Source organism: Perognathus longimembris, chromosome 18 (assembly GCF_023159225.1).
Source record: "Perognathus longimembris pacificus isolate PPM17 chromosome 18, ASM2315922v1, whole genome shotgun sequence".
In the NCBI taxonomy this organism is placed as follows: domain Eukaryota; kingdom Metazoa; phylum Chordata; class Mammalia; order Rodentia; family Heteromyidae; genus Perognathus; species Perognathus longimembris.
In genome coordinates this window covers 2,043,734-2,068,579 of record NC_063178.1, presented here as the reverse complement: position 1 = coordinate 2,068,579, position 24,846 = coordinate 2,043,734, and the positions used below count along the sequence as shown (strand labels likewise).

Genomic DNA, 24,846 nt, shown 5'->3' with positions numbered 1-24,846 from the left:
TACGGAAAGAGGCTCACCTACGCCGAGGAGGGCTGGGCTCATCCTCCCCTCCGCGGGCCTTCACAGAAAGGCATGGCTCGTGCCCGTACGATTGCCTGGGAGTCTGGAATCCGAGGATCGGATAATCTACTTGTTCTGTCAGCTTAAAGGTTAACTTTACAAAGACAAAAACCCTCAGAGAAGCACCCAGAATGATGTATAAACCAAACATCTGGGCAGCTGTAACTCGGTCAAGTTTACCCAGAAATGAATAGTGGCCTTAGGGCCCTGGGGCGTAGAGTTCACGTGGGGGGGGGGGAAGCAAGCGCCCCCGTTTCTGTCCTACCCAGCAGGGAGTGGAAGGGCTTTGTTTGTTTGCTCTTGCTAGGGCTAACGTTTGCAGTATAGTCTCTGGCCTAGAACAGTGATAAATGAGCTGTAGCCCGCAGGCCACGTCTGACCCATGGCTTATAAATAAAGTTTCATTGGGACACAGCCGTGCTCGTTAGCTTTTGCACGCCTGTGGCTGCTTGGCCTTTCGTAAGGCCAAGGGCTGGGCAGTTATGGCGGAGACTGAAGTTCTGGCGGGCTGAGGGCGCTTCGGCAGCTCGCGACTGGGCCTTGACAGCGAAAGATGACCGGCCCCTGGCTCAGAGGGCCCAGGCAGCGCCAGCTTTGTGTGCTTGAAGTTGGGGGTGAGGACTAGCACTGCCCACAGATTGGACGGGGAGGGCTTGAAGCCAGGAGTCCACGGTCACGGGAGAGGAGGGGCTCTGTAGCAGCAGCTGTCGGACGAGTGAGCGCCCACTCGCTTGTCAAGGCTGGCGCCACCGCTCCAGTTCAAAGGCACACAGACGTCTCGGCTCTGTGCGTGTGTGTTTCCGCCTGACTCTCTGCCCTGTCTTTATGACTGTTTACCAAACAGAACAAATTCAGACTTGTAGGCTGGGAAAGGAAGATGAGACAGGGACAATGTGAGTAGGAGCTGTTTGCTCACACGTGTGTGTGTGTGGAAGGAACCCTGTTCTCTGCAGAAGTCTCCCCCGCCATCTGCTAAGGAATGTGCACGGGTGTCCCTGGTGTGTCGTAAAGGAAGGGACGATGACCTGGTTCATTTCATCCGGCACCGTCAGAGGCTTTACTGGGTAGATTTCCAAAGCGTAACTTCAGCAGAGTCACAGAGGACCAGACCACGCAGGGTCCTACGCACGGGAAATGCAAATGTGCGTGAAGGTAGACCCACGTCCGACGTGAAGCGCGTGCTGGGAGCAACGGGCCCCGGCCGGAGCCGCCGCCCCACGGGGCAGACGGGGAAGGGGGGGGCCCTGCTTGGGGTGAAGCCGCAGATTGCCGCGGAATGCGCCACGGGCCTTCCTCGCCGGGCGTCGTCAGGGCTGGGCGGTGGGAGCCCCCCGCGTGGGGGGGTGGGCGTCCTCGCTCTGGGGACACGCCTGACGGAGCATCCCGGCAGTGGGGGGGGGGGCTACCCCTGTGCTGCTCACGTTCTGTTCCTCGGTCGGAACACGGATACTGACGAGTGTGTCGCACGCGCGCTTCCTGCTGGAGGGCAGCGGAGCCGTCGGCGCTGCTGTCACGAGTGAGTGCGAAAGGGCCTGGCCCCCCCCCCCCCAGCCAGACCCGCGCCCACGCCTTAGCCGTGAGCCGGGGACCCGCCAGACGCAGGGAGTAGAGCGGTGACTCAAGCCGTTCAGCACCCGCCTTGAGCAGAAAAGCTTAGCAAGAGCACACCAGGCCCTGAGTTCAAGCCCCAGCACCAGCATTTAAAAAAAAAAAAAGGAAAACTCTGCCAGGTTGCCATGGTTTTTCCTCACTTATAAACTGCCGTTCCTGGGCTGGGCGCGGCTGGCTCACCCCTGAAGTCCTAGCTCCTCAGGGGGTTGAGAGGTGAGGATCATAGTTCGAAGCCAGCCTGGGCAGGAAAGCCCGTGAGACTTTTAGTGCCAATAAACGACTCAGAAAACTGGCTGGAAGTAGCAGTGTGGCTCCAAGGGGCAGAGTGCTAGCCCTGGGCTGGGGACAGAGCCCAGGTCCTGAGTTCAAGCCCCATGACCAACCGATCAGTAAATAAATTCCCGTTCTTGGAAACATGGGCCATCAAGCGTCCATGGGGCCTGGGGTAGGGGAGGCTGAGCTAGCTAGCAGACCTGGCACCGTTCACACCAGCCACGTCCATCACAGAAGGGCAGCCGCTGGGGCCCCATAAAGAGCCCTACTCCGCGCCAGGAGAGGCCCAATAAACGACACCTCCGCCAGCAGCTTCATCGGGCCTCCCCGCCCGCCGGGCCCATTTTCCATCCCCAGAGAAGCGTGGCTTCTGGAATCACCCCTCCCACGCCCTTCCCACCCTCCCCTCTCTGGAGCCCATCAGAGCCAGCGGGGTCCAGCGGGGTCGTTCATCTGACAGAAGCCCATGCAAGCCGCCGGGGAATGGAATGCAGATGCAGAGATCTGGAATGTGCTGCCTCCCCAGTTCTCTGCTTTATTCATTTCCTCCCTCGCGCTCCAGGTCCCCATCTTGAGAAAAGTCACCCCGGACTTCCTGCCCTTCCCCCAGATAAGAATCAGGGCTTTGAGTGCCTCCTCCCTCCGCCCAGCAAGCCAGCTTGTCCAAGTCAGCGTTTTCCCAGCCGCCCCTCGATGCAGATTTCCCCAGAGGTCCCTGTGGCCTCAGCAGCCTCTCCCTCCCCCTCCCCCCCCCCCCCCCCCCCCCCCGCCACGGCCACACACAGTTGGAGCTCCAGGCCGTTCCCACTGCCTGCTGGCCAGACCGCCGGACATCCCCAGAGACCGCGGGGCACCCAGCATTCAAGGCTTCCGTGACTCGGGATTGAGATTTCCTCGGCTCCGTGTCGGTTCTTAAATCCTGGCTCCCTAAGACACTGAGATCGGGGAGGGGGAGGCTCAAGGCCACCCTGGGCGGGCAAGCTTGAGAGACGCCCATCGAGCAGAGTGGGGCGGGACCGTCTGAGCCCCGCTCTGCGACGCGTGTGACTGGGAGGACTGAGAGTTCGGGCCTGCCCGAGCGCAAGAGCGATCAGAGCGAGGCCCCAGCTTAAGCGGGGCCCAGGCAGCGCGGGTGCTGCCGGCGACCCCCCGCGGTCCCCGCTGCTGAGGCCGGGGCTCCGTCCCTGCGTGCCGCGGAGGGCTTCACCCGACGAGGCCAGCGTCTCGTGGGCCTCGCTGCCCGGGCTGGCTCAGGTCGCCGTGCTCGGCCTCCACTGCGATCGTGATGACGGTGGCCGGGGTCTGGCGTGGGCGGAGGGGGGACCGGGCGGGCGCACCCCGGTCTGAGCGGCTCTGCCCTTGGCTTGTCGTCCGCAGAGGGGGAGCAGGCGCGGTGCCGGCAGGAGCGGGAGCGGCTCCTGGGCGCGGCGGAGGACGCAGACGCGCAGCGGCCCCGGCTGCCGGGCGTGTTTGTCCCCGAGTGTGACGAGCACGGCCGGTACGCGCCCACCCAGTGCCACGGCAGCACGGGCTACTGCTGGTGCGTGGACCGCGAAGGCCGCGAGCTGGAGGGCACCCGGACCAGGCCCGGCATGAGGCCCCCGTGTGAGTGACCGGGGCTGGGCTGAGCGCCCGGCCCCGCCCTCCCCCCCCCCCCCCCCCCCCCCGCAGGTCCCGCAGGAACAGTGCCTGTGGGGTGCTCAGGGCAGAGTGGAGGGCGGGTCCCCACAGGTGGGGGCTGGGGGGTTGAGGTGGATCAGGGCCAGGCCAAGGGCGTGGGAGCTAGGCCCGGGGTCTCGATCGCGGGAGCGGGGGAGCGGGGAGGTGGAGAATGGACAGAAGTGAGAGTTGGCAGCGGGAGAGGGGAGGTCGCGGGACTCCGGGCCGAGGACCCCCGGGTAGCTGGGGGGACAGGTGCGATTCGCCGGGCCGGGTCACTTCTGTCGGGGGAGGCAGCCATTTCCACCCCCCGGGCCTCTGACGGCAGGCTGCGGCCTGCCACGCCCCTTCGTGGACTGGGCTTTCTGCCTCTGGCTCTTCCAGACAGAAAGCAGACGGCGTGTGGGTATGCACGCGCGTGTGCACGCGTGCGTGCGTGCAAACATCCGCATTTCCGCCCCTTACCGCCCTCCCTGGCTCTCTGACCTCTCTTGCCTCCCAGGTCTGAGCACAGTGCCTCCTCCGATCCACCAGAGACCCGCCCTGCCCACCGCGGTCATCCCCCTGCCCCCCGGGACCCACCTGCTGTTTGCCCAGGCCGGGAAGATCGAGCGCCTGCCCCTGGAGGGCGGCAGCATGAGGAAGGAGGAAGCCAAGGCGCTGCTCCACCTCCCGGTGAGCGCGGACCGGAGGCCTGGGGAAGCAGGCAGAGCAGCGGGCAGCCCGGGACCCGGCAGGACCCCTGGGTCCAGGGCTCCTCCACGTGGCTCCGAGTGTGTGTGTGTGTGTGTGTGTGCGCACACGCGCGCACGCCTTCCAGAGACCCTGGCCTCAGGTTCCCTGGGACCTGTGTCTTCTCTGCCTACAGCTGTCGGGGTCAGCCGCAGGCCCACCTCCATTGATGGCTAATTGGAGATAAGAGTCTCCTGGACTTACCTGCCCAGGCTGGCTTTGAACCACCGTCCTCAGAACTCAGCCTTCCGAGTACTTAGGATGACAGACATGAGCCAGCAGTGACTGGTTGCAAATAATGCTGATTTTGAAGTTTCTATTTTTTTTTCTAACAAGTGGGAATAATTGTATCCTGCAACCTTGCTAGACTCAGTCATTGTCATAGTCTTGGTGAGTTTTCTTAGTTTTTTTATTTTTTATTTTTATCAGTCTTAGGGCTTGAACTCTGGGCCTGGGCACTGTCCCTAAGCTCTTCAGCTCAAGGCTAGTGCGCTACCACTTGAGCCATAGCTCCGCTTTTGGCAGTCTGTTGGAGATCAGAGTCTCGCAGACTTTCCTGCCTGGGCTGGTTTTGAACCACGGTCCTCAGATCTCAGCCTCCTGAGGAGCTAGGATGACAGGCGTGATCCGCCGGCGCCCAGCTCTGCCTCAGTCTCTGAAGAAGCTGGGACTTTGAGGTGTGCACCCCTGGGCTTGGCTACTTGGTGAGAATGTTTGGTAGATTCTCCAGGACATCACTTTAGAGAAGTCTGTCTGGCTTCTTCTTTTCCAGTAATTATGCCTTTTTTATTTCTTTATGACTTCCACCCTTCCGAGTCAACACCGTGGAAAGGTAAATAGAAAAGTGAGCTGCAGACGAAAGGGACTGTCCGCGGCTTGCGCTGCTGTGCCTGTGTAGACGAATATATGTGCATGATGTCTACGGGAAAGGCATTTTGTCCGATCCATAGAAAGAACTCACTGCACGCAGTGGCGTGGCATTTGAATGGACCGAAGGCCTGCGGACCTTGTGTCCGGCTGGCTGTCCAGGGGCAGGTACGCGTGCGCAGCCGGTGGCTGCATCGCCGGGGCCTGTCCCTTCTCACCTTGCCGCTTCCCCCGCAGGAGAAGGTCATCATCGGACTGGCCTTTGACTGTGTGGATAGGATGGTCTACTGGACGGACATTTCCGAGCCCTCCATCGGCAGAGCCAGCCTGCACGGCGGAGAGCCCACCACCATCATTAGACAAGGTGGGTGTAGAAGCTCAGGGAGCGGGGCTGACGGGGTATGAGGGTGGGCCCCGGGGCGGGGGGTGTCTGTCTGTCTGTCTGTCCGTCTGTGTCTGCTTCGGAGCCACCTCAGCCACGCACGGGTCACCAAGTCAGGGACACCATTCCTTTGAAAGGGATGAAGGCAAACCCACCCCGGGAGTTTCCGCCTCCATGTCTCCCCCTGGAGGCCGAGGCTGGAACCGACGCTCAGGGCGCTGCGTGACCCTCTTCCCAAGGGCAGAGCGGAGCAGGTGGAGATAAAGTCGGGATGGCATGGCTGCCAGCCAGCATGTGACCAAGAGTGACCCTGAGCCGGGAGTCTGTTCCCGAGACAGCTGTCCAGTGGAAGCTTGTTGTTTCAACTGTAGCGTTGGGCGGGGGGGTTCTTCTTCCTGCCTTCCCACCCCCCGTACTGAGATGAATTCAGCCAGCCGGGATCAGCTTTTGGCACACAATTCTGGGGTTTCGCTGGGTTACTGGTGATTCGCTGCCTGCTGCGTTGGTATAACCCACCTTGGTACATTTAAATACGTGTGCTTTTAACTTAAAAATGTCAGGGTGAATCTGGACACTGGTGGCTCGTGCTAGCTATTCAGGAGGCTGAGATCTGAGGACTGAGGTTCAAAAGCCAGCCTGGGCGGGAAAGTCCATGAGACTTTTATTTCCAATTAACCATGTCCAGAAGCGGAGCTGTTGTGGTAAGTGGTAGAGTACCAGCTTTGAGCCAAAAATGCTGAAGGACAGGTAGCTCCCAGCCCCTGAGTTCAAGCCCCAGTAGTGGCATTGTAAATAAATAAAACTGCACACATCTGTGGCTATGGGCTCAGAAAAAAAAAAATGTGAGCCAAGGACTAAATCAATCCATGCATTAATTGGAGCTCTCCATGCAAGAAATCTAGGCCATTTTGCAGAGCACGTTTAATCTAGAGGACAGACCACTGCAGCAAAAGTCCTGCAGGATAGTAGCCTTCTGCAGCTGAAATGATAACTTGTCTGATTTGGGAATGAACGTTCTTGCTGAGAAAACATTATCACGTTGAGGATATTTGGCGCATAAAAGTCCTCTTCCTCTATGAACCATTGACGTCGTGTTATGGTTTGAAGACACTGTATGTGCAAGGCTCATTTGGGACAGAGGGCAGTGCTGGCGTTGGCATGTCATTTCTCTGATGGCTCTGGAGCGCTGGTTTTCTGCCTGGGCTCCGTCCCTAGAGGCCACCCCATAGCCGGGGTGAGCGGGGGATGAGCGGACTTTGCCCTGAGGTCTGATGTGAATCATTTTCTGGAAGCCGACAGCTCGTTTTCGTGTTTGGCTTGACGCGCAGATGTTTGAAAATGCCTTTCTGCCTCTTCGTGGTCTGTTTTGAAAGTGCGGTTGCTGTTATCTGCCATTTGATTTCAAAACGCAGAGCGCGAGGGGACGGGGTCATCATCTGCTATTTCCTGTTGCTCTGGGAGCTGATAATCACCGGAGCCTGCAGTTCCCCAAGACATGTTCCAGGCAACAGCCTGCTAAGCTAACAGTAAAACCAAGCCAGACCGTGATCTCTGTGGAGGAAGGGTCACCAGGAACAACTTGAGAGAGAGAGAGAGAACTTGCAATGGCTGTCTGTTTTCGCATAGCCCAGTGTGTTGTTCCCTGGAGGGTGGGGGGTTGGGGTGATGGCAGGGGGCTCACTGCCTTGTTCTGATGTCCTGCACTCAGAAGCCTGAGCTCCTCTCGCTTTCCGTGTGCCGAAGTCCGAGCCGCCTGCCTTCCGCGTGTCACGATCTTGCATTTCACATCCGTTAGTTTATCAGAGTAGTACAGGCCCCGGGACACGGCGCCTTGTAATGAATGAGCAAGTGTCCGTGGTGGCGCAGCAGGTGCCTGGCGCGTGGGGCACCCGGGCTCTGTCCTCCACACCACAGAGAGAGGAAAAAGGGGAAACCTCACCCTACCTGCCCAGAAACAAACGAGCACCTGGAAAATCAGGGTTGCCCTGCGTCCGTGCAGATCTGGGGAGCCCCGAGGGCCTCGCCGTGGACCATCTTGGCCGCAACCTGTTCTGGACGGATTCTTACCTGGACCGGATAGAAGTTTCCAAGCTGGACGGCACCCAGCGCCGCGTGCTGTTCGAGACACACCTGGTGAACCCCAGGGGCATCGTGGCGGACCCCGTGAGAGGGTAGGGCGTGCGTGCGCGTGCGCGTCGGCTCTGGAGGGCCCCCCCCCTCCTGAGATGAGCGAGCACGGGGTGGGAGTCCCACGTGGGGGCCCCGGGAGCACCCCGCGAGCCGGCCAGGGGCCAGGCGCTTGCCAGAACACCTGGGTATTTCCCGGTTGGGTTGGTTGCAGATCAACACTCGAGTTGCGTGAAACCCCAAAGAGTATCGCGGGCTCCTGCCCGCCTCCGGCACCCGCCCGGCGCCAGCCCGGCTCCCCCGCCCCCGCCAGCCCCACCTGCGGCGAGTTCTGCCGTGGGCGCGCGTCGGTGGACAGGTCTCGTTGAATTTGCTTGGCGGCTTTCCTGAGCTATCGTGTGTCAGCTCTGGAAACGAGAGCTGGATTTATTGGCCGCAGAGTGACAGCCGCGGGCCAGGTAGTGAACCCCAGGGGCCTCGTAAGAGGAAATCCATCCTGTCGCCCGCGCGGCCCGTCAGCCACGCCGTGTGCGGGCCTCCTGCTCCGTCCTGACCTTGGTGACTCGGGGCTCTGTGTTCTCTGTCACGTGGCTTTTTGTCACGCCAGGCTGGCCCTCTACCGCGTGAGCCACGCCTCCCCCTGAACGAGGTTCTTTGCGAGTGTTCTGCTGGGAGCCGGTGGCTTGCACCTGTCATCCTAGCTACTCGGAGGCTGAGACCCGCGGCTCGTGGATCAAAGCCAGCCCAGGCAGGAAAGTCCGTGAGACTCCTGTCTCCAAAAACTGACGCAGAAACACAAAGCTGGAAGTGACGTGGTGGCTCAAGGGGTAGAGTGCCAGCCTGGAGCAAGAGAACTCAGGGGTGGCACCAGGCCAAGAACTCAAGCCCCAGGAGTAGCGCGCGTGCGTGTGTGAGCACATACACACACACACACACACACACACACACACACACAGTGTTCCTCCTAAACTTCTAAATCTTCGGGATTTCTGTTTCCTTCCGGCTCCTTTTCTCCCTCCAGGAACCTTTACTGGACAGACTGGGACAGAGATCACCCCAAAATTGAAACGTCCTACATGGACGGCACGCACCGGAGGATCCTGGTGCAGGACAACCTGAGCCTGCCCAACGGCCTGACCTTCGACCCGTTCTCGTCTCAGCTGTGCTGGGTGGACGCAGGTGACCGGAAGGAGGCTCGACGCTGTCTGGGAGGGTTCCGCCTGGCGGGCCGACGTGCGTGCACACACAGTTCACACACGCAGTGCACACACGCAGTACACACACGCAGTGCACACACGCAGTGCACACACGCAGTGCACACACACGGTACACACACAGTGCACACACATGCAGTGCACACACACAGTGCACACACGCAGTGCACACGCAGTGCACACACGCGGTGCACACACACGGTTGGCCGGCCCCCGTTTCGAGTGCAGTGCAGGAAGGTGGCGGAGCTGACTGTGCCCCTCGGGCTGGGGTGGGGGGGGGCAGGCTGGGGCTGGGGCGGGGGGTGGGGGCGGCCCCATCCCTCTCCGCGTGAGTCCGCTGAGTCTCTTCTTAGCCTGGACGTGACGAGGGTACACGGGAGGGTACCGACGGTGGGGCTTGAGCCCCGAAACGCCGTCACCATCAGCAGCGGCCTCCTTGCACGCGGGCGGGGGGGCGGGGGGCCGTGTGTGCGTGACCAGCGGGGGGTGTGTCTGCGGCCACAGGCACCCACCGGGCGGAGTGCCTGCTCCCGGGGCTGCCGGGCCGCCGCAGGGCTCTCGAGGGCCTGCAGTATCCTTTCGCCGTGAGCAGCCACGGGCAGCGTCTCTACTACACCGACTGGAAGACGTGAGTGGGCCGTGCCCGGGGCGGCGGCAGCCCCCCTGTGCCCTGGCGGCCGGGCCAGGGGAGAGGCTGCGGGGGGGTGGGGGGTGGGGGGCATGGTTCTGGACGCTTCCCCGTCGGTCACGGGGGCTCCCTGGGCATGCCCGTGCTGCCCCCGGGGTCAGAGGTCACGCGCCGGTGGGCTTCCTGTCCTTGCCTTTTCCTGGCCACCGGTTCTGGGCTGCTGGCCAGAGGCCTCTGTGTGCACCCCGAGGCCGGCTCGCCCCCCGGAGGAGGGAGGGTGCCGGGGAGCAGGGCGGGCCGGCTGGGGGGGGGGGTGGGCCCGGGGAGCCTCCGGCCTGGCGAGCCTTCTTCACGCCGCCACGCCGTTCCCCAGGAATTCCGTGATCGCCATCGACCTCGCCGCTTCCAAGGAGACCGACGCCTTCCACCCGCACAAGCAGACGCGGCCGTACGGCATCGCCATGGCCCTGCCTCAGTGTCCCCAAGGTAACTCACCCGGGGGGGGGCGTCCTGGGGCCCAGAGCTGCACCGGGCTGGCCGCCAGGTGTGCCCGCGCCCCACTGCCAGACAGGTTCTGTCGGCTTGCTTGTTTATTTGTGTTGGGTCTATGCGGGGCTCGAACTCAGGGCCTTGAGCGCTCACTTGACCTTTCTGCTCAGGGCTGGTGCTCTACCACTTGAACCCACCTCCTCTTCCAATCATTAGTACGTCTGTTTCTCCTCCTCCTCCTCCTCCTCTTCTTCCTCGTCCTTTCTTCCCAGTCCTGGGGTTTGAACTCTGGGCCTCATGAAGCTGAGCCCAGCCCGATCCCCCCAGGAAGACCCTTCCTCCTAGACCAAGCTCGGGGTTCGCTTACGGTGGGGGGGGGGGTCCTCCTGAGAGGGGGCGGGACTGACCTCTGCCTCCTCCAGGCCACAACTACTGCTCGGTGAACAACGGCGGCTGCACCCACCTCTGCCTGGCCACCCCGGGGAGCAGGACCTGCAGCTGCCCCGACAACACCGTGGGTGTCGACTGCCTGGAGCGGACGTGAAGACGCCCCGCGTCCCCCACCCGCCCGCCCCGCCCGCCCGCCCCGCCCGCCCGCGGGAGGCCGCTTGGCCTGGGCTGGAAACTCCGCTAGGCCCAGCCCGGGCCCCGACAGTCTTCCTCTCGCGCCTCCCCTGCGCGAGGGCTGCGCCCCAATTCTCACGCGAGCCCCTGGAGTGCCAACGGTGTCCCCTCCCTCCTCTGCGCCCTCACACCGCCCTCCGTGGGCCGCGGGGGGGGCCCCCCTTCCCCGCGCCCTGCAGGGGGAGGAGGGTGCTGCCCGCCCCGCGCTCTCTGTGGGTGCTGGGGTCCCTCTGTGCTCCCAGCCTTCCGCTCCCCGGTTCCCTCGGGGGCGTGCCCGGCCTGGCCATCGAGGCGCCCCCCCCCCCCCCCCGTCCTCCGGACGCTGAGCCCTGGGATGCCGCCCCGCGGGGCTTCGTGGCACTCTTAGGTCGTGGAGGGTTCAAGTCAAACAAGTAGGAATCTAAACCAGAGGCGGCAGCTTTGAAGACCCGGAGGAAGGTGTTTGAGAACCGGGCGTCGTTCGGTGACACGGAACGTCACCAGGCGACCCCCCCTTGCCCAGCGCACCTGCGTCTCAGCAGGTGCTGTCTGCCCCCCCCGGGGGGCCCGCACCCTGACCCCCGCCTGCCTGGTGTGAGAGAAGCACCTTCCTCCCCCTCAGACACGAGCTGCTTTTTCCTCGAGCACGTCTAGCTCGGCCATCGTCGGCTGACTCTTCTTACATCTAAAGATGCAATCCAGAATGTTCTCACCGGGCGTCTCTCCCGGTGTTCCGAGGCCTCTCGTGGCTCGAGGGGGGGGGGGTCTGTGGGATCACGGGCCTGTTTCTAGAACGTGTTCAGAGAACACCTCCCAGCCTCCCCGGTGGCTTCCCGGCGGAGGTTTGGGGTGCAGGGTTGCGCGTGGGTTTTGGTGGGCAGCACGCGGAGGGGAGGCGTGGAGCTCAGCGGAGCGGCGCGGAGGTTGACGGAGAGCAGGGGCGGCAAAGCCCGGGGGAGGGAGTCCCGAATGCGTACAGAGCCATTTACCCGCTTTGGGTCGAGAGCCCCCCCCCCCCTGCTCCCCCTGTCCTAGCCGCAGACACTCAGCCCCCTCCTTCCCCGGCCCGCGCCTCCCGTGCTCTGGAGGACGCCACCACCTTTCCTTGCGGAATCGCAGTCTGTTCTGAGACACCCTGCACCCCGAGAATCACGAGATCCCGGGAACGTGAGCGTCTTTATGCAGCCAGCCCCAGGAGTTAGGCTTACTTTCCTTCTGTACTTATCACTTTGCATTCAAGCCCTCTGTAACAAGTGCTAGCCCCGATGTATCGTTTTTACGACCGTTTTTATTCCTGTTACTAGGTTCATCCTGTAAAACGTTTTACAAAAGTTGTGAAGCTGTGGAAACCACCAAAGGTGCTTATTAACTGTCCCTCAGATTTACACAGATATCAGGTGATCTGTCTGTACGAACAGCAGTGCAGGAGAAACAAAATTAAAATGTCTTACTTCAAGAGAAAACCACGTGGCTGGCTCTGTTCTGGGTAGGAGATCACGACCCTCGTTCAGCAGAAGAGAAAGCCTTTTCAGGTTTCTTTGGGATGGGTGGTGTGTGCGTCAGCGGGTGGATAATTGCACGGCCTGTAGAGGGCAGCAGAGCCGTGGTAGCCACCGTGGTTGGCGAACCCACGAGCCCTCGGGGTGCAGCTCAGCACCGGGCCGTGGGAGCTTCGTTCCTCCTCCCCCAGAATGCGCCCCTGACGACTCCGACCAAGGACACGCCGCCCCCCAGCAAATCCCATCGTGACGTCACCACTTCGTGAAGCCCCTTAGACGCCGGTGTTCACTGTGGAAGCCCCTCGGAGGCCAGGGCAGGGGAGCGCGCCCGAGCCGCAGCTCGCTCGCCTCGCGTCGGCGGAGCTGTGTGATGCAGCACCGCTGGACGGCACACAGCACACCTGCCGTGACCCAGACAAGCTCCATCCCCCTAGCAGCGGCGTCTGCCTCCCAGACAACGTTCACAGCTCCCTCTCCCCCCAGCACCCCAGGCACGGCAGGGGCCTCGCGGACCCCTCGGCGCGGCCTGGGAGCCCCTTTCCTTTCACGCATAGCGCCCCGTCGGGTGGGGACGGGCGTGTCCGAGGCGCACAGCAAGCGAGGGGTTTGGGGGAGACGATCCTTTGTCGCACGTACGGGCAGAGTACGATGGTCAAATCGGGGCGGTTAGCGTTTATGTCTCTGTGAACATTTAAAACTGTAGACCAGGTTGCCCCCCGCCCCCCAAAGCTGCCTCTGAGGACTTGGCGCTGAGCACGTCTCCCGCGAGCCGACTTTGCCGATAGGATGCAGGTGTTCGGGAAGCGCCCTAAAGGCTCGCGGCTGCCAGGGCTCAGGGGGGCACAGGTGACTCGGAGCCGGCCTGCTGGGCACGGAATGAAATCCGGGCAGTTCCGGGAAGCCCCAGCAGGGGGCAGTCAGCCGCTGCGTGCTTGGAGCGGGGTGGGAGAAGCCTTGGACCCTGGGGTTTCATTCACTGCCGCCTGCCCTAGGCTCTGCCCACCCCCATCACCGGTGGGGTGAGCGCCCCCCCCCCCCAGGACCTCTCAACGGAGTCGGCTCCAATCTGCAGCCCGGAGAGGACACAGACTGTCTCTCCGCCACCCTGGCCGGGCTGACTCCACGCCATTACCCCACAGAGCGTCACTTCTGACTGCGGGGGGAGGAGAGGGCGCGGCGAGAGAGCCGGGACCCCGCGCCCACCTCACCCCCTCTTTTTCTTTTTTCGTAAAGGGAGGAAGAGCTTCTCTGGCCACAGGGTTAGAGGACTGAGTCCCGGAGGGCTGGGCCCCGGGCGCGGGGGCAGGAGCCCCGGTGCAGGCCGGGCGGAGGCCGAGGTTCACGCGTTGGACGGCAGGGGCGGTGTGTGTGTGTGTGTGTGTGTGTGTGTGTGTGTGTGTGTGTGTGTGTGCAAGGCCTCTCCCCTGGCTACTTAGAAACACATGATCCATTCTGTGCGTGTGCGTGTGTGTGTATTATAAAGGTCAAGTACAGAGGCGTTACACTTGTAAGTCAGGCAATGAGTACATTTGTTTTTGGGCAGTGTCAGCCCTTCCCTCCCTCTCCCCCAGTTGGTAATGCATTCTTGAGAACTACAGTCACCCTCGTCCCTCCTCCAACCGTAACTCCATATCCACCCGCCAACCTCCCTCCAGGCTCTGGAAACCAACCTTCTGCTCAATCTCTCTCTCTCTCTCTTCCCCCCCCCCCCCCGCAGTGGTACTTGGTATTTGGACTCAGGGCTTAAAGTTGCTTGTCAGACATTCTATGGTGGCCTGGAGATGTGGCCTAGTGGTAGAATTCTTGCCTTGCACGCATGAAGCCCTGGGTTCGATTCCTCGGCACCACATGCACACAAAAAGCCGGAAATGGCGCTGTGGCTCAAGTGTCAAGTGTCAGAGTGCTAGCCTTGAGCAAAAAGGAGCCAAGGACAGTGCTCAGGCCCTGAGTTCAAGCCCCAGGACTGGCAGCACAGGGTGGGGGACCAAGGTCTGAGGCCAGCCCAGGAAAAGAAGGGAGAGCTCACCTGCAAAATGCGTAAAGCACAGGAGCTGGAGACGTGGCTCAGCTGTGAGTCCTGGAGCTCAACTCCAGTACAAACGAAAGGAAAGAAAGAAAGAAAGACAGAAGCTCTGGCGTGAACGTCAGGTCACACTGGCGTGCTGCAAGCTTGGGCTTTGGCATGGAAACTTGGGAAGGGCATGAACTTGACAAGAGCACACTTAGCCCCAACAATTGTGCAAGTGCACGCACGTACACACAATCACGGCTGGTGTATCGTGGGTGGACAGCGGGTGGAGGTAGCCCTCGGCACCGGAGAAATCCATCCTTCCTCCTGCTTCTGTTGGGGTTTGAGAGCTTTTGTTTTCGGGCGTGTGCGGGAACGGAGGTTTGAACTCAGGGCCTGAGCTCTTTTACTCAAGGCTAGTGCTCTGCCACTTGAGCCCTACCTCTTCTTCCAGAGGTTTGCCCGGCTAAGTGTCTCAAGGACTTCTTGCCTGGGCTGGCTTTGAACCGTGATCCTCAGCACTCGGCCTCCTGAGTAGTTAGCATGACAGGCGTGAGCCACCGCGCCTGGTGGGTTTGAGTTTGTGAAGAAGCCGAGATCCGCACCAGGCACAGGAATAAGCGGTGCTTGGCCCAGGGTTTGAGGTGAGTTTCTCCCAAGTCCATGTAGCGCCTCCCCGGAGCTCTGGCTCAGGCCCCAGGGCCCCAGAACCGGGGGCCAGGCCCCGGCTCCCCCTTCCCCAGGGCCCCCCTCGCGGGCCAGCTGGCCAGGCTCTTTGTTCTTTGTGCGTCTGGGGGCCGGGCCGCACTGCGGTGGGCGTGGAGGGTTGTGGCAGGGGTTTTTCTGGGCCTTTCGGAAGGCCTGCTTTGCATGTGGACGGCCGCGTTGCTAAGCATCTGCCCTTACGGGAACGGAGCACAGTCCTGCTGCCCTCCCCCCGGCCGCTGGCTGCTCTGGGGACAGTGAGCCACGATGAGGAAGTGTCCCCCCCCCCAGCTGGATGGGGCCCCGGGGGACGAGCCACCGGGAAAAGCGCTGCGGGCTGCGGCGTTTGCACAGGTGGATGCGCGCGGTCCAGCCCAGGATCCACTTGGCCGCTTGGAATTGCTGCGTATCTGCTGCCTGGATGGTGGAGTTGAAGGAATGGACAATGTGATTTAGGGTTGGGCGGGGAGTGCAGACCTGTAATCCCAGTTACTTGGGAGGCTGAGGCGGAGGCTTGTAGCCCGGTCCCCAGCAAAAGCCCCGAGACCCTATCTGGAAACAACGGAACGCAGAAAGGGCTGAGGGCGTGGCGTAAGTGAGAGAGTGCTTGCTTAGCAAGCCTGAGGCCCCGAGTTCAATTCCCACAATCACTACCGATCACCGCCATCACCACCCCTACGCACAGAAGAATCAGGCATAGGAAAGACAACCGAAAGGAACACGAGTGTGTGCCAGGGAGGAAAGCAGGGACTGGGAGCCATGGGACGATGGGACTCCTGGCTTTCTGGGAGGTCGCAACGGCCCTGGCCACGTACGTAGCCTGTGAGGACAGCCCGTGGTCAGGAGACAGGCTACCCCTCACCATCTCCAGCCGCGGAACCCCGAGAGGCGAATCAGATAAGTTCCAAGAAGTCACGATCACAGCTCACAGACGAAGGGCAAGTCTGAGAGAGGCCGACTGGCCGTAGCTCTAACCGTTCGGCGTCCTGGGGTGACGGCCTGATTCCTTTTCCCCTCCCCTGTCCCTTCTCCCCCACCGCCCTGCGGGGTTGCGAAGAGACCCCTGACAGCAAGTAGCTCAGGCTTCCTGACTTTGAGCAAGGAGGTGAACCTCACACGCCTCATTTCTTCAGCCGTGAAATAGGGATTAAAAATCCTGACTCACAGGGGCTGGGAAGGTGGCCCAGTGGTAAGAGAGCTCGCCTTGCGTGCACGGAGCCCTGGGTTCGATTCCTCGGCACCACATACACAGAAAAAGCCAGAAGTGGCGCTGTGGCTCCAGTGGGTAGAGCGATAATCTCGAGCAAAAGGAAGCCAGGGACAGCACTCAGGTCCGGAGTGAGTTCAAGCCCAGGACTGGCAAAAAAAAAAAAAAAAGAAACAGAAAAATCTTGACTCACCTCCCTTAGCGGTTGCACCTTGTGGCCGGGGTGACATCTCCACCCTTAAACGCCCTCCGGCACGCCCGCCCGCCCTCCCTCCCCCGTGGGCCTGCGTGTGTTTGCAGTGCGGGTAGTGTGTTTGTGCAGGATGCCCTCGTCACCTGGGGTCGTCTGAGGAGCTGCTGGCTTGCTCCAGTTCAGCTCTGCCACTTCTGCTCCCGGATAAAGCTCGAGGGCGGCTCGGGCAGAGAAACAGGTGGTAGAGCGCCTACGGGCAGGTGCGAGGCGCGAGGCCCTGAGTTCTAACCTCGGCATTGCCAGAAACCACCCTCACCAAGCAAGGCCGCGTGAGGACGCGGGTCGGCCTTGAAAACATCGAGCTCCTTTCAAGCCGAACACAGAAGGCCGCGCTTGTTCAATTGCTAGGGTGCCAGGTAGCTAGAAGAGGCAGACACACAGATGTGGAAAGCAGATTCGGGGGCCCTGGGGGCTGGGGGCGGGGGGAGAAACGAAGGGGGCCGCTTCCTGGGGATGGGGTCCCCTTTGGGAATGGTGAAAAGGTTTTGAGAGAGATGGTTGCACAACGAATGGCACCGAGCTGTACTCTTGAACACGGTGCGTTGAAGTAGGGGAGGGAGGGGAGGGGAGGGGAGAGGGGAAGGAGGGAGGGCCGGGAGGAGAGGGAGGCACTGCTCCTGGCGCTGGCAGGATCTCGTGAGCCCCGCGTGGCTGCTGCAGCGTGGAATCTGGTTACAGGACCCCCGGCGTCCTCCGGGGCCCCGAGGCGCCATCATTTCCTCTCTACCGTCAGAAGTCTGCCATGTGGCGAGTCACAAGACGGGGTGCCGACGCCCCGGCCAGGCCCCTCCGGCTCAGAGGGCTCCGTTGGCAGGCTGAGCCCCAGCGGCTCCTCCAGCCCTGGGTTCTGGGTGACCTCTGTGGGGCTCAGGGGCCGGGGGACCCCCCTCCCCCCCCTCCCCGGGCAGAGCGTGAGCGCCCTGCGTCAGGATGAGACGGGCACGTGGACCAGCTCCGCCCCGCCGCGCCTCGACGGACATCTGCAGGCCGCGTTGTTCCAGGGCCCGGCAAGGTGGAGACTTGGGAGTCAGGGAATCAAGAGCGGGCACCGGAGGCTCACGCCTGTCACCCTAGCTACTGGAGAGACTGAGATCCGAGGAGGGCAGTTCCAAGGCTAGCCCAGACAGGAAAGTCCAGGAGACGGTCTCCAATTCACCAGCGAAAAGCTCAAGTGGTACAGTGCTGGTCTTGAACGAACAACTTAAGAACAGCATCCAGAATCTGAGTTCAAATCCTAGTACTGGCGCTCAACGAACCAATAAAATAGAAGAAAGGGAAGAAGGGAGGGAGGGAGGCAGGGAGGGAGGGAGGGAGGGAGGGAGGGAGGGAGACCATCCTGGATGGCGGCTGGGCAGGGCGCAGTCTAGAGGATGATTTGGAAGCCGACGGTCGGCACAGACCCCTCCTTCTCTGTGGAGTTGTGAGCCCTCTGTGGGGTCCTGTTTAGACAGTTCTAGATAAAAGCCCCAGGAACTCAACTGTGCAGCCAAAGCAGAGGAAGGTGCGGTTGAGCTCTGCGGGGTTTGTGGGGCCACCTTGCTGGCCGTGGGGCGTTTGCCGGTCGCGGGGCCCCGGGCCGGGCCGTGGGAGCGTTGCGCTCGCGGCTCTCTCCCGCGTGAGGCTTTTTGAAGAGGGAACTTGGCTGTGCTCCAGCTGAAGCCTTTGAGTGCAGCCAGTGACCCGCAGGAAGCAGGCGGAAGTGTGGCCCGGTGGGTGTGAGCCGGCTCCGCGGCCCTGCTCCCTGCCTCCGCCCCGCTCGGCACCCCACGCTGGACCTCCGCGGGCGGGTGCCTGGTGCCCGTCACGTGGCGGCAGCTCGGGCTTCTTCATCGGAGCGTCAGGTGACCGCTCGTGGTTTCACCAAGCCTCTCCAGGCCGGAACAAGCGGGTGTTCATTGCCAGCGCTTCGGAGGAAGGTCTGATCACGGTGTGTGTGTGTGTGTGTGTGTGTGTGTGTGTGTGTGTGTGTGTGTGTGCCCCTGGCCCGAATCCGGGGTCTCTCTCTGAGCCGCTGTGGGGCTGCATGGGTTCATGGACGTCTCCTCTGGGCGCTTGGCTTCTGAGTCCCCGGGGGATAGGAGGGACCAGGGCGGCGGGTGGTGCGTGCAGTGCTGGAGTGACTGTGGTGAGTTCGGTGCCATCCCCCGGGGGCTGGCTGGTGCCCCCCCCACCCCCTGGGCTCTCTGCCCGGCTTGCTGCTGCTGGCACCTTCCTGCTGCCTCCTCACAGGGGGCGGGGGGGGTGGGGGGGAAAGAAAGAGGGGGGTGGAGGCGGGGCTTGGTGGGCGAGCACCAGCCAGGGAGCGAGAGCTTCGGATTGGGAGTTGGGGCCCGGTTTGGTCTCAGCGCAGGTGCCTCCCCTGGCTGAGCCGTGCATGGTTCACACCGAGGGGCCCAGCCCCGACCTCGGGGTAGGTAGCACCAGCCCTCAGTTCCCCGTCCTCCGCCCCTCCTCGGGAGCCAGGGCCGGGCCACCCAGTCGCCATGCCTGTCGCCGAGGCCTGACAGACACTTGTGGCCGAGTGTCCCGCAAGCCAACAGGATTCTGAATGTAATTGTCCGATTGCTTTTTATAGTCCGTGACACACTCACACTGAGAACAGCCGAGTGACTCATCCTTTCTCCCGCTCCGTCTCCCACCCATGCCATCCAGACGCGGCCCGGGCCCCCAGCCCCGCGCGGAGGAACGCGGGGGCCGCGCCCCGACAAGCACAGGAGGCTGTAGGCGTTTGTTTGGGGAGCTCAGGACACGCACTGACGGCTCAGTGGCAGGAGTGGCGGCTGGGAGATGCGGACTGATGGGCAGTAAGAGACACTGGAGACGGAGGGGGAGAGGGCTCAGGGCCGCGGGCATCCATGGAAACGGGGCGGCTGGAGACAGGACTGGAAAGAGCCAGACGGGAACTGAGACGTGGGACTGGGACGTCGGTACCACCCATTCTGGGGCTTGAACTGAGGGCCTGGACGTTGTTCCTAAGCTTCTTTTGCTCAAAACTGGTGCTGTACCACGTGAGCCACGGCTCCACTTCCAGCTTTTTGGGGATGGTTAATTGGAGGTAAGAGTCTCACAGACTTCCTGCCCGGGCTGGCTTCACACCAGGGCCCTCAGCTCCCAGCCTCCCGAGTAGCGAGGATTGCCGGCGTCAGACCCCAGCACCTGGCCCGAGACTTCAAACTCTGGAGTTGGGAAAATGGACTGGCAAGTAACCTGGTCACAGGAATAGGGCTCTCAGAGTGGTGTGAAGAGCCTTGTTCTGAGAATTTGGGGAGAAGAGATGCGTATCGCTATGTTAGCGGAGTGTCCAAGCTCTGAGTCTTACTTATTTGAATAAAGTTAGAAATGGTAGATATTAATGATTCATTACTACAATGAGCCGATCACTTGGAAAAATCATCTTTCTCCTCTTCCTCTTCCTCCCCTTGCTCCTCTTCTTCCTGGTCTGCTTCAGGCTAGAGCTTCAACCTTGCCAGGCCAGTTCTCTACGGCTCTAGCCTTTTGCTTTTTTCAGCCTGTTTTTCAGCTTTTACCCTGGCAGCCTCCAAGTAGAATCCTCCTATCTCTAGCTCCCAAGTCACTCAGACTCCGTACAAAGTAAGCTTCTTGAGTGCTTCCCGGGGCAGGGGTCACCGCAGCCGTCCGCAAGGTGGACGCTTAGCCTCCCCTCTGGCGGATGAAGCGGCCGAGGCGTGTGTCGGAGATCCGGGAGCAGCGACGGGGCTGGGATTGGCAGAACTGCAAGAGGACCGGGGCGCAGAGAGCGGGAGGGGAGCTCGTGTGGCGCTCTCCACGCTTCCAAGATGGACGGGCCACGCACGGGTCCACCACCGGGGCCGCCGGGCCCCCGGGCCGCGGAGAGAGCGGGATCGCTGCCGAGTAGCCGACTGCGTTCACCCGCGCACACCGATCGCCTCGGGCGGCCTGGATCATTTCCCAAGGACCGGGATCCGATTTCTAGTCCTCCTTCCCAGGCTCTGCGCCAGATGACATGGCCCTAGCCATTCCCGGAACCAGCCGGAAGGGGGTTTGTTATTTTATTTTCTCGTCTTGAACCATCCCAGTGAGACTTGGAATGTGGTGGTAGACTTAACAGACTAGGACAGCTCTCCTCTCTCTCTGACAAACCCGCTGGACGCGAACGCTCAGCTTGCTGAGCGGAGGCTGAGGATTAAAGATGGCCTCCACGAACGCCAGCCCCTGGGGAGGAGAGGGACTTTTCCTTCCCCCCAGCCAGGCTGGGATGGGCTCACACCGTGCAGAGGAAGGCGGGGGGGGGGGGGGGGGGGGAAGGCAAGAGGAAGGCCAGAGGCGCTGCGGGTGGCGGGTGGTGGGGGGCAGATAATGCTAAGACCCAAGCCCATCCACTCAAGCCAACATCCCGCTGACGAGGCCCAGAAACGTGAGTGTGCTCAGCACTCAGTGTCAGGCCCGGCACCTAAGTTTGCTAGCAGATAAGCTTGCTGTTCAAAAAGCCAGCGTGGCCGCTCTGTGTCTAGCTTTCCATTGCAGCCGCTAAGGCGGCCTGCCGTCTCCAAAAGCATTGGGCCACAGAGAAGGCAGGCTCTCCGGAACGCCTTGAGCAAGAACCCAGGAGGCTCTTAAGCAGGAGCACAGACTCTGAAGTGAAGCTGGCTTGGGCATTGGAATGGCTCACTGTCGGTTTTCACAAGGGTTTCATCACTGCGTAATTCACGACATTGGGCAAGCGGTTGCGCAAGCTCTGTGTGAGTTTCCTCTTGCACACCTAACCGGTTACAAAATGAGTTCACCCTCTCGTAATTCTGGAAGAAGCCCGCACTTGCGTTAAGGGCTAGGCTGAGTGCCGGCAGGGCAGGCTCCTTCAGGGGGCTCCCGCGGAGGAGGAGGACGGAGGAGGGCGCAGGGCGGCTGCCTTCCCTCCCCCTTCCCTCCCCCAGATGCGGCCGCGCCCAGTGGCTCACGACGCCCTCCCCCTCCGCACTAAGCCTCTCACTTCTGCCGCCAGCAAGGTGGTTAACCAGATAGATCAGCAAAGTGCCTTCTGTCACGCACTCACGGGCACTGGGGATCAAGACGTGCACATCTTGGGGGCCATTGTTTTCATCTTCCACAAACTCTATGACGTTCAGAAGTCATTCTTGGAAATCACAATTCCGACCACATCCTTCTTGGAGTCCCCCCATCCCACCTAGCTCAGCCTCCCCCCCCCCCCCCACCTTCTGTGCGCCACCTCACACCCCATTACAGTTTACTTATCAAAATCCTGTCTTCACAGGACTCTGTGCCCTCGGGAGCTCCCCTGCGCTCCGTTTACCTCGGGGTCTCCTGGCCCCACAGCACACGGTACCCAAGACCCAGCGGTCCCTGGCTCACACAGCTACCCAAACCTGTCGCTTACACCTGCTACTTCCAACAAGGGGGAGCCGGCTCAGGCCCACGTCTCCATCCCCAATGGGGCCGGAGGGTCCTCCAGCTGAGAGACACAGCCCCGGGGGACGGTCAGGGCCAGCGCCATGGTTCTGTTTGGGTTGAGTTGGTGTCTTCTGTTCTGGCTACAGTGCTGTTTTGCCCAGACCCCTCCCCACGTGTGTGGAAGGCAGCGCCTGGCTGGCGTCCAGGGACTCCTGGGGCCGGAACGGGAGAGGGCGAAGGCGTTCGCCCCCTCTTTCAGTTTCTGCATGATTCACCTCCCAGATGCCAAGAAAGGGGAAGACTTTGCTTGCCCATCTTTAAAGGAGAAGACTGCACTCAACCAAGCTGCTGCAGACATACCTGTGAGCCTATTATTAGACCAAAGCCAGCTCCGAGCAAGCTTTGATTTTATTCCAAAGCCTGGAGCAGGGGCCCGGTGCCAACACTTTAAAGGTGCATAAGGTTTAAAGTGAGTCTGCTTGCCCGGAATCAGATGCAGATTCCGACATGACCCATCCAAGGGGGCGGGGGGGGGGGGGGATGAGCAGCAGGAGGGGCTGGGCATGCCTCCATCAATACTCCCTTCCCATGGTACCACACAGAGGATTGAGGGGAGGGTTGATGTAAACACACACTTCTCTCCCTCCCTCCTTTCCTCCCTTCTCCTTCCCCTTCCCCTTCCCTCCTCTCCTGTCCTCTCCTCTGCTGTCCTCTCCTGTCCTGTCCTGTCCTGTCCTCCCCTCTCCTCTCCTTCCCTCCCCTCCCCTTCCCTCCCCTCCCCTCCCCTCCCAGGGTACCAAGGTGAACACAGCAGGGTCCTCTGGCTTCAAGTTTGACTCTTTTTTTTTGGCCAGTCCTGGGCCTTGGACTCAGGGCCTGAGCACTGTCCCTGGCTTCTTCCCGCTCAAGGCTAGCACTCTGCCACTTGAGTCACAGCGCCACTTCTGGCCATTTTCTGTATATGTGGTGCTAGGGAATCGAACCCAGGGCTTCATGTATACGAGGCAAGCGCTCTTGCCACTAGCCCTCAAGTTTGACTCTTGCAAGTGTTTGCTTCACTGCAACGTCACGGATGCTATAGCATGTGTTGGTTGGTTACTTGATGGATTAATGGTGATCGCAGGGGTTGAATCTAGGGCCTAGTGTGTGCTAGCCCAGTGCCCTATCATTCCAGCCACACCCTTAGCACTTTTTGTTCTAGTAATTTTTCAGAGAAGGTCTTATGTCCTGGTTGGCCTAGGACCACGATCCTCTTACCCCTACCTCCCACACAGCCAGGACTGTAGCTGTGTACCACCACGTCCCGATTCTTTGTTGAGATGAGCCCTTGCTACCTTCCTCCGGGGCTGACCTTTAACCTTTGGTGATCAATCACCAAACCTCCATCTCCATGGAGTTGGGAGGCTATGTTACATTTTGTTTCCATCCATCCATCCATTCATCCGTGGGTGAATAAACCTTCTTCCTACCCCTTGTTGATTGTGGGTATGAATACTGGCACACAGGAGTCTGAGACTCTGCTTTCCATCTTGGAGATATTCTAATCCAAATTACTTAGATTTTTCGAGAACTATTCTAGGAATTTCTGCCTCATGTGGCAGTTCTCTATTTATCCTTTTAAGGAACCAACAAGCGGGTCCCCGTTGTTTCTGTAACAGCAGTGGAGGCGGGCAGGGAAAAGGGTAGGTAAACCCTCAGAACTTTCTAGAACCTCCAGGTGCGTAGGTGGATTGGATCTGGGGGTTAGGCTGGCACAGCTGCCCTCCGATACCTGCAGCCCCCGTGGGCTGAGGGCGGCAGGTAACTGTCTTGGTAGGTGGGGGACAGGCCTCGTTGCTGGTGACAGCAGCCACCTCAGCCCCACGGGACTTGCCCCAAGGGCAAGCCAGCCTGCCCCGGCTGCTTTCCTCTTGTGACTGGCGGCTTCCGGCGAGTGAAGGGCCCGGCTGTCACAGGATCTGCCCACACTCAGCTTGTGCCCCCAGTCCTGACGAGAACCCTGGCTTTGGCTGCGAGGTTTGGGCCACGAGTGTCTCTTTTCTTTGCTGAACCCATTCAGGGGTTGGACTCAGCAGGAGGGCCTGGCATTTTGCTCTGTTAAATACCAGATCATCCAGAGTTGTTGTTTTTTTTCTCTTTTCTCTTTTGTGGGGGGGAGGGGCGGGGGGGCTTAATCTCTGGGCCTGTCCATGTGAGAGCAGCCCCAGTACTAACACACACACACACACACACACACACACATACTTTGTAACTGGCATTTTAACTTTTTTTTTTTGGCCAGTCCTGGGCCTTGGACTCAGGGCCTGAGCACTGTCCCTGGCTTCTTTTTGCTCAAGGCTAGCACTCTGCCACTTGAGCCATAGCACCACTTCTGGTTTTCTATATATGTGGTGCTGGGGAATCGAACCCAGGGCTTCAAGCACTCTTGCCACTTGGCCATATTCCCAGCCCCTTAACTGGCATTTTAACAAGATAACACTAGCAGGGGAAAAGGAAAGAGAGAGGCAGATGCTGACCCGAGGAATGCCGGGAAGCCAGGGCTGTGGGTTTGGTGACAGCGTGCAATGGGCAGGCGCGGGGAACGAGGGCCCTTGCGGAGACCCGCGAGGCCAGGCCCTTCTGCAGAGGCGGCGGGGAGCCGCGCTGCTCAAGCCACGGCGCTGCGGAGGAAGGGAGCTGCATTTGCCAACCTCCCCGCGGGACCCAAGGGGAGCCCTTGCCAAGGAGCCCGAGCGCCACCGGGCCTATGGCCGTGCTGGAGACCAGGAGACTTCCCAGCACCACGGGGGCCCCAGGACAAAGCAGCACGGGAGGAGTCCTCCCGGGATGACTGGCTGGCGAGCCCCGGCGCGGGGGGCCACCCCGCCCCTCTCCCATAGGGACATTGTGTTCGCACGGAGCACGGAGCCATTGCTTGGCCATCTGCCCTCCTCTGGGGATATCACAGAGCCCAGCAGGACTCGTCCTTGCCAACGATCGAACGGGGTTCCCGGCAGCCTGCCTCGGCTGCTCTCGCTGCTGGCAATGCCAGGAACGCCATGCTACCCCAAGTCAGCTGAACAGCAGCCAGGACTGCAGAGTCAACAAGGGACCCAGCTCGCCGCCACCACCGCCGCCGCCACCGCCGCCGCCACCGCCGCC

At 61.2% G+C, this 24,846-nt stretch overlaps 1 protein-coding gene and 1 long non-coding RNA gene across 2 annotated transcripts in view; both read left to right on the top strand.

The window, feature by feature from the left end:
- Positions 1-12,108, top strand: part of Nid1 (nidogen 1) — a 36,892-nt gene extending 24,784 nt beyond the window's left edge. Inside the window, exons 13-20 of the mRNA XM_048367700.1 lie at positions 3,322-3,549; positions 4,106-4,278; positions 5,440-5,566; positions 7,584-7,755; positions 8,733-8,890; positions 9,430-9,553; positions 9,927-10,039; positions 10,465-12,108. Of these exons, the coding sequence (XP_048223657.1) occupies positions 3,322-3,549; positions 4,106-4,278; positions 5,440-5,566; positions 7,584-7,755; positions 8,733-8,890; positions 9,430-9,553; positions 9,927-10,039; positions 10,465-10,586 (1,217 nt within the window). The 3' untranslated portion in view covers positions 10,587-12,108. The remainder of the gene's footprint in view (positions 1-3,321; positions 3,550-4,105; positions 4,279-5,439; positions 5,567-7,583; positions 7,756-8,732; positions 8,891-9,429; positions 9,554-9,926; positions 10,040-10,464) is intronic.
- A 9,851-nt stretch (positions 12,109-21,959) lies between these two features.
- LOC125367242 lies at positions 21,960-24,238 on the top strand. The gene is made up of 3 exons (XR_007214021.1): positions 21,960-22,174; positions 22,787-22,791; positions 24,227-24,238. It is a non-coding gene; the product is annotated as an uncharacterized LOC125367242 (long non-coding RNA).
- The last annotated feature ends 608 nt before the right edge of the window (positions 24,239-24,846 follow it).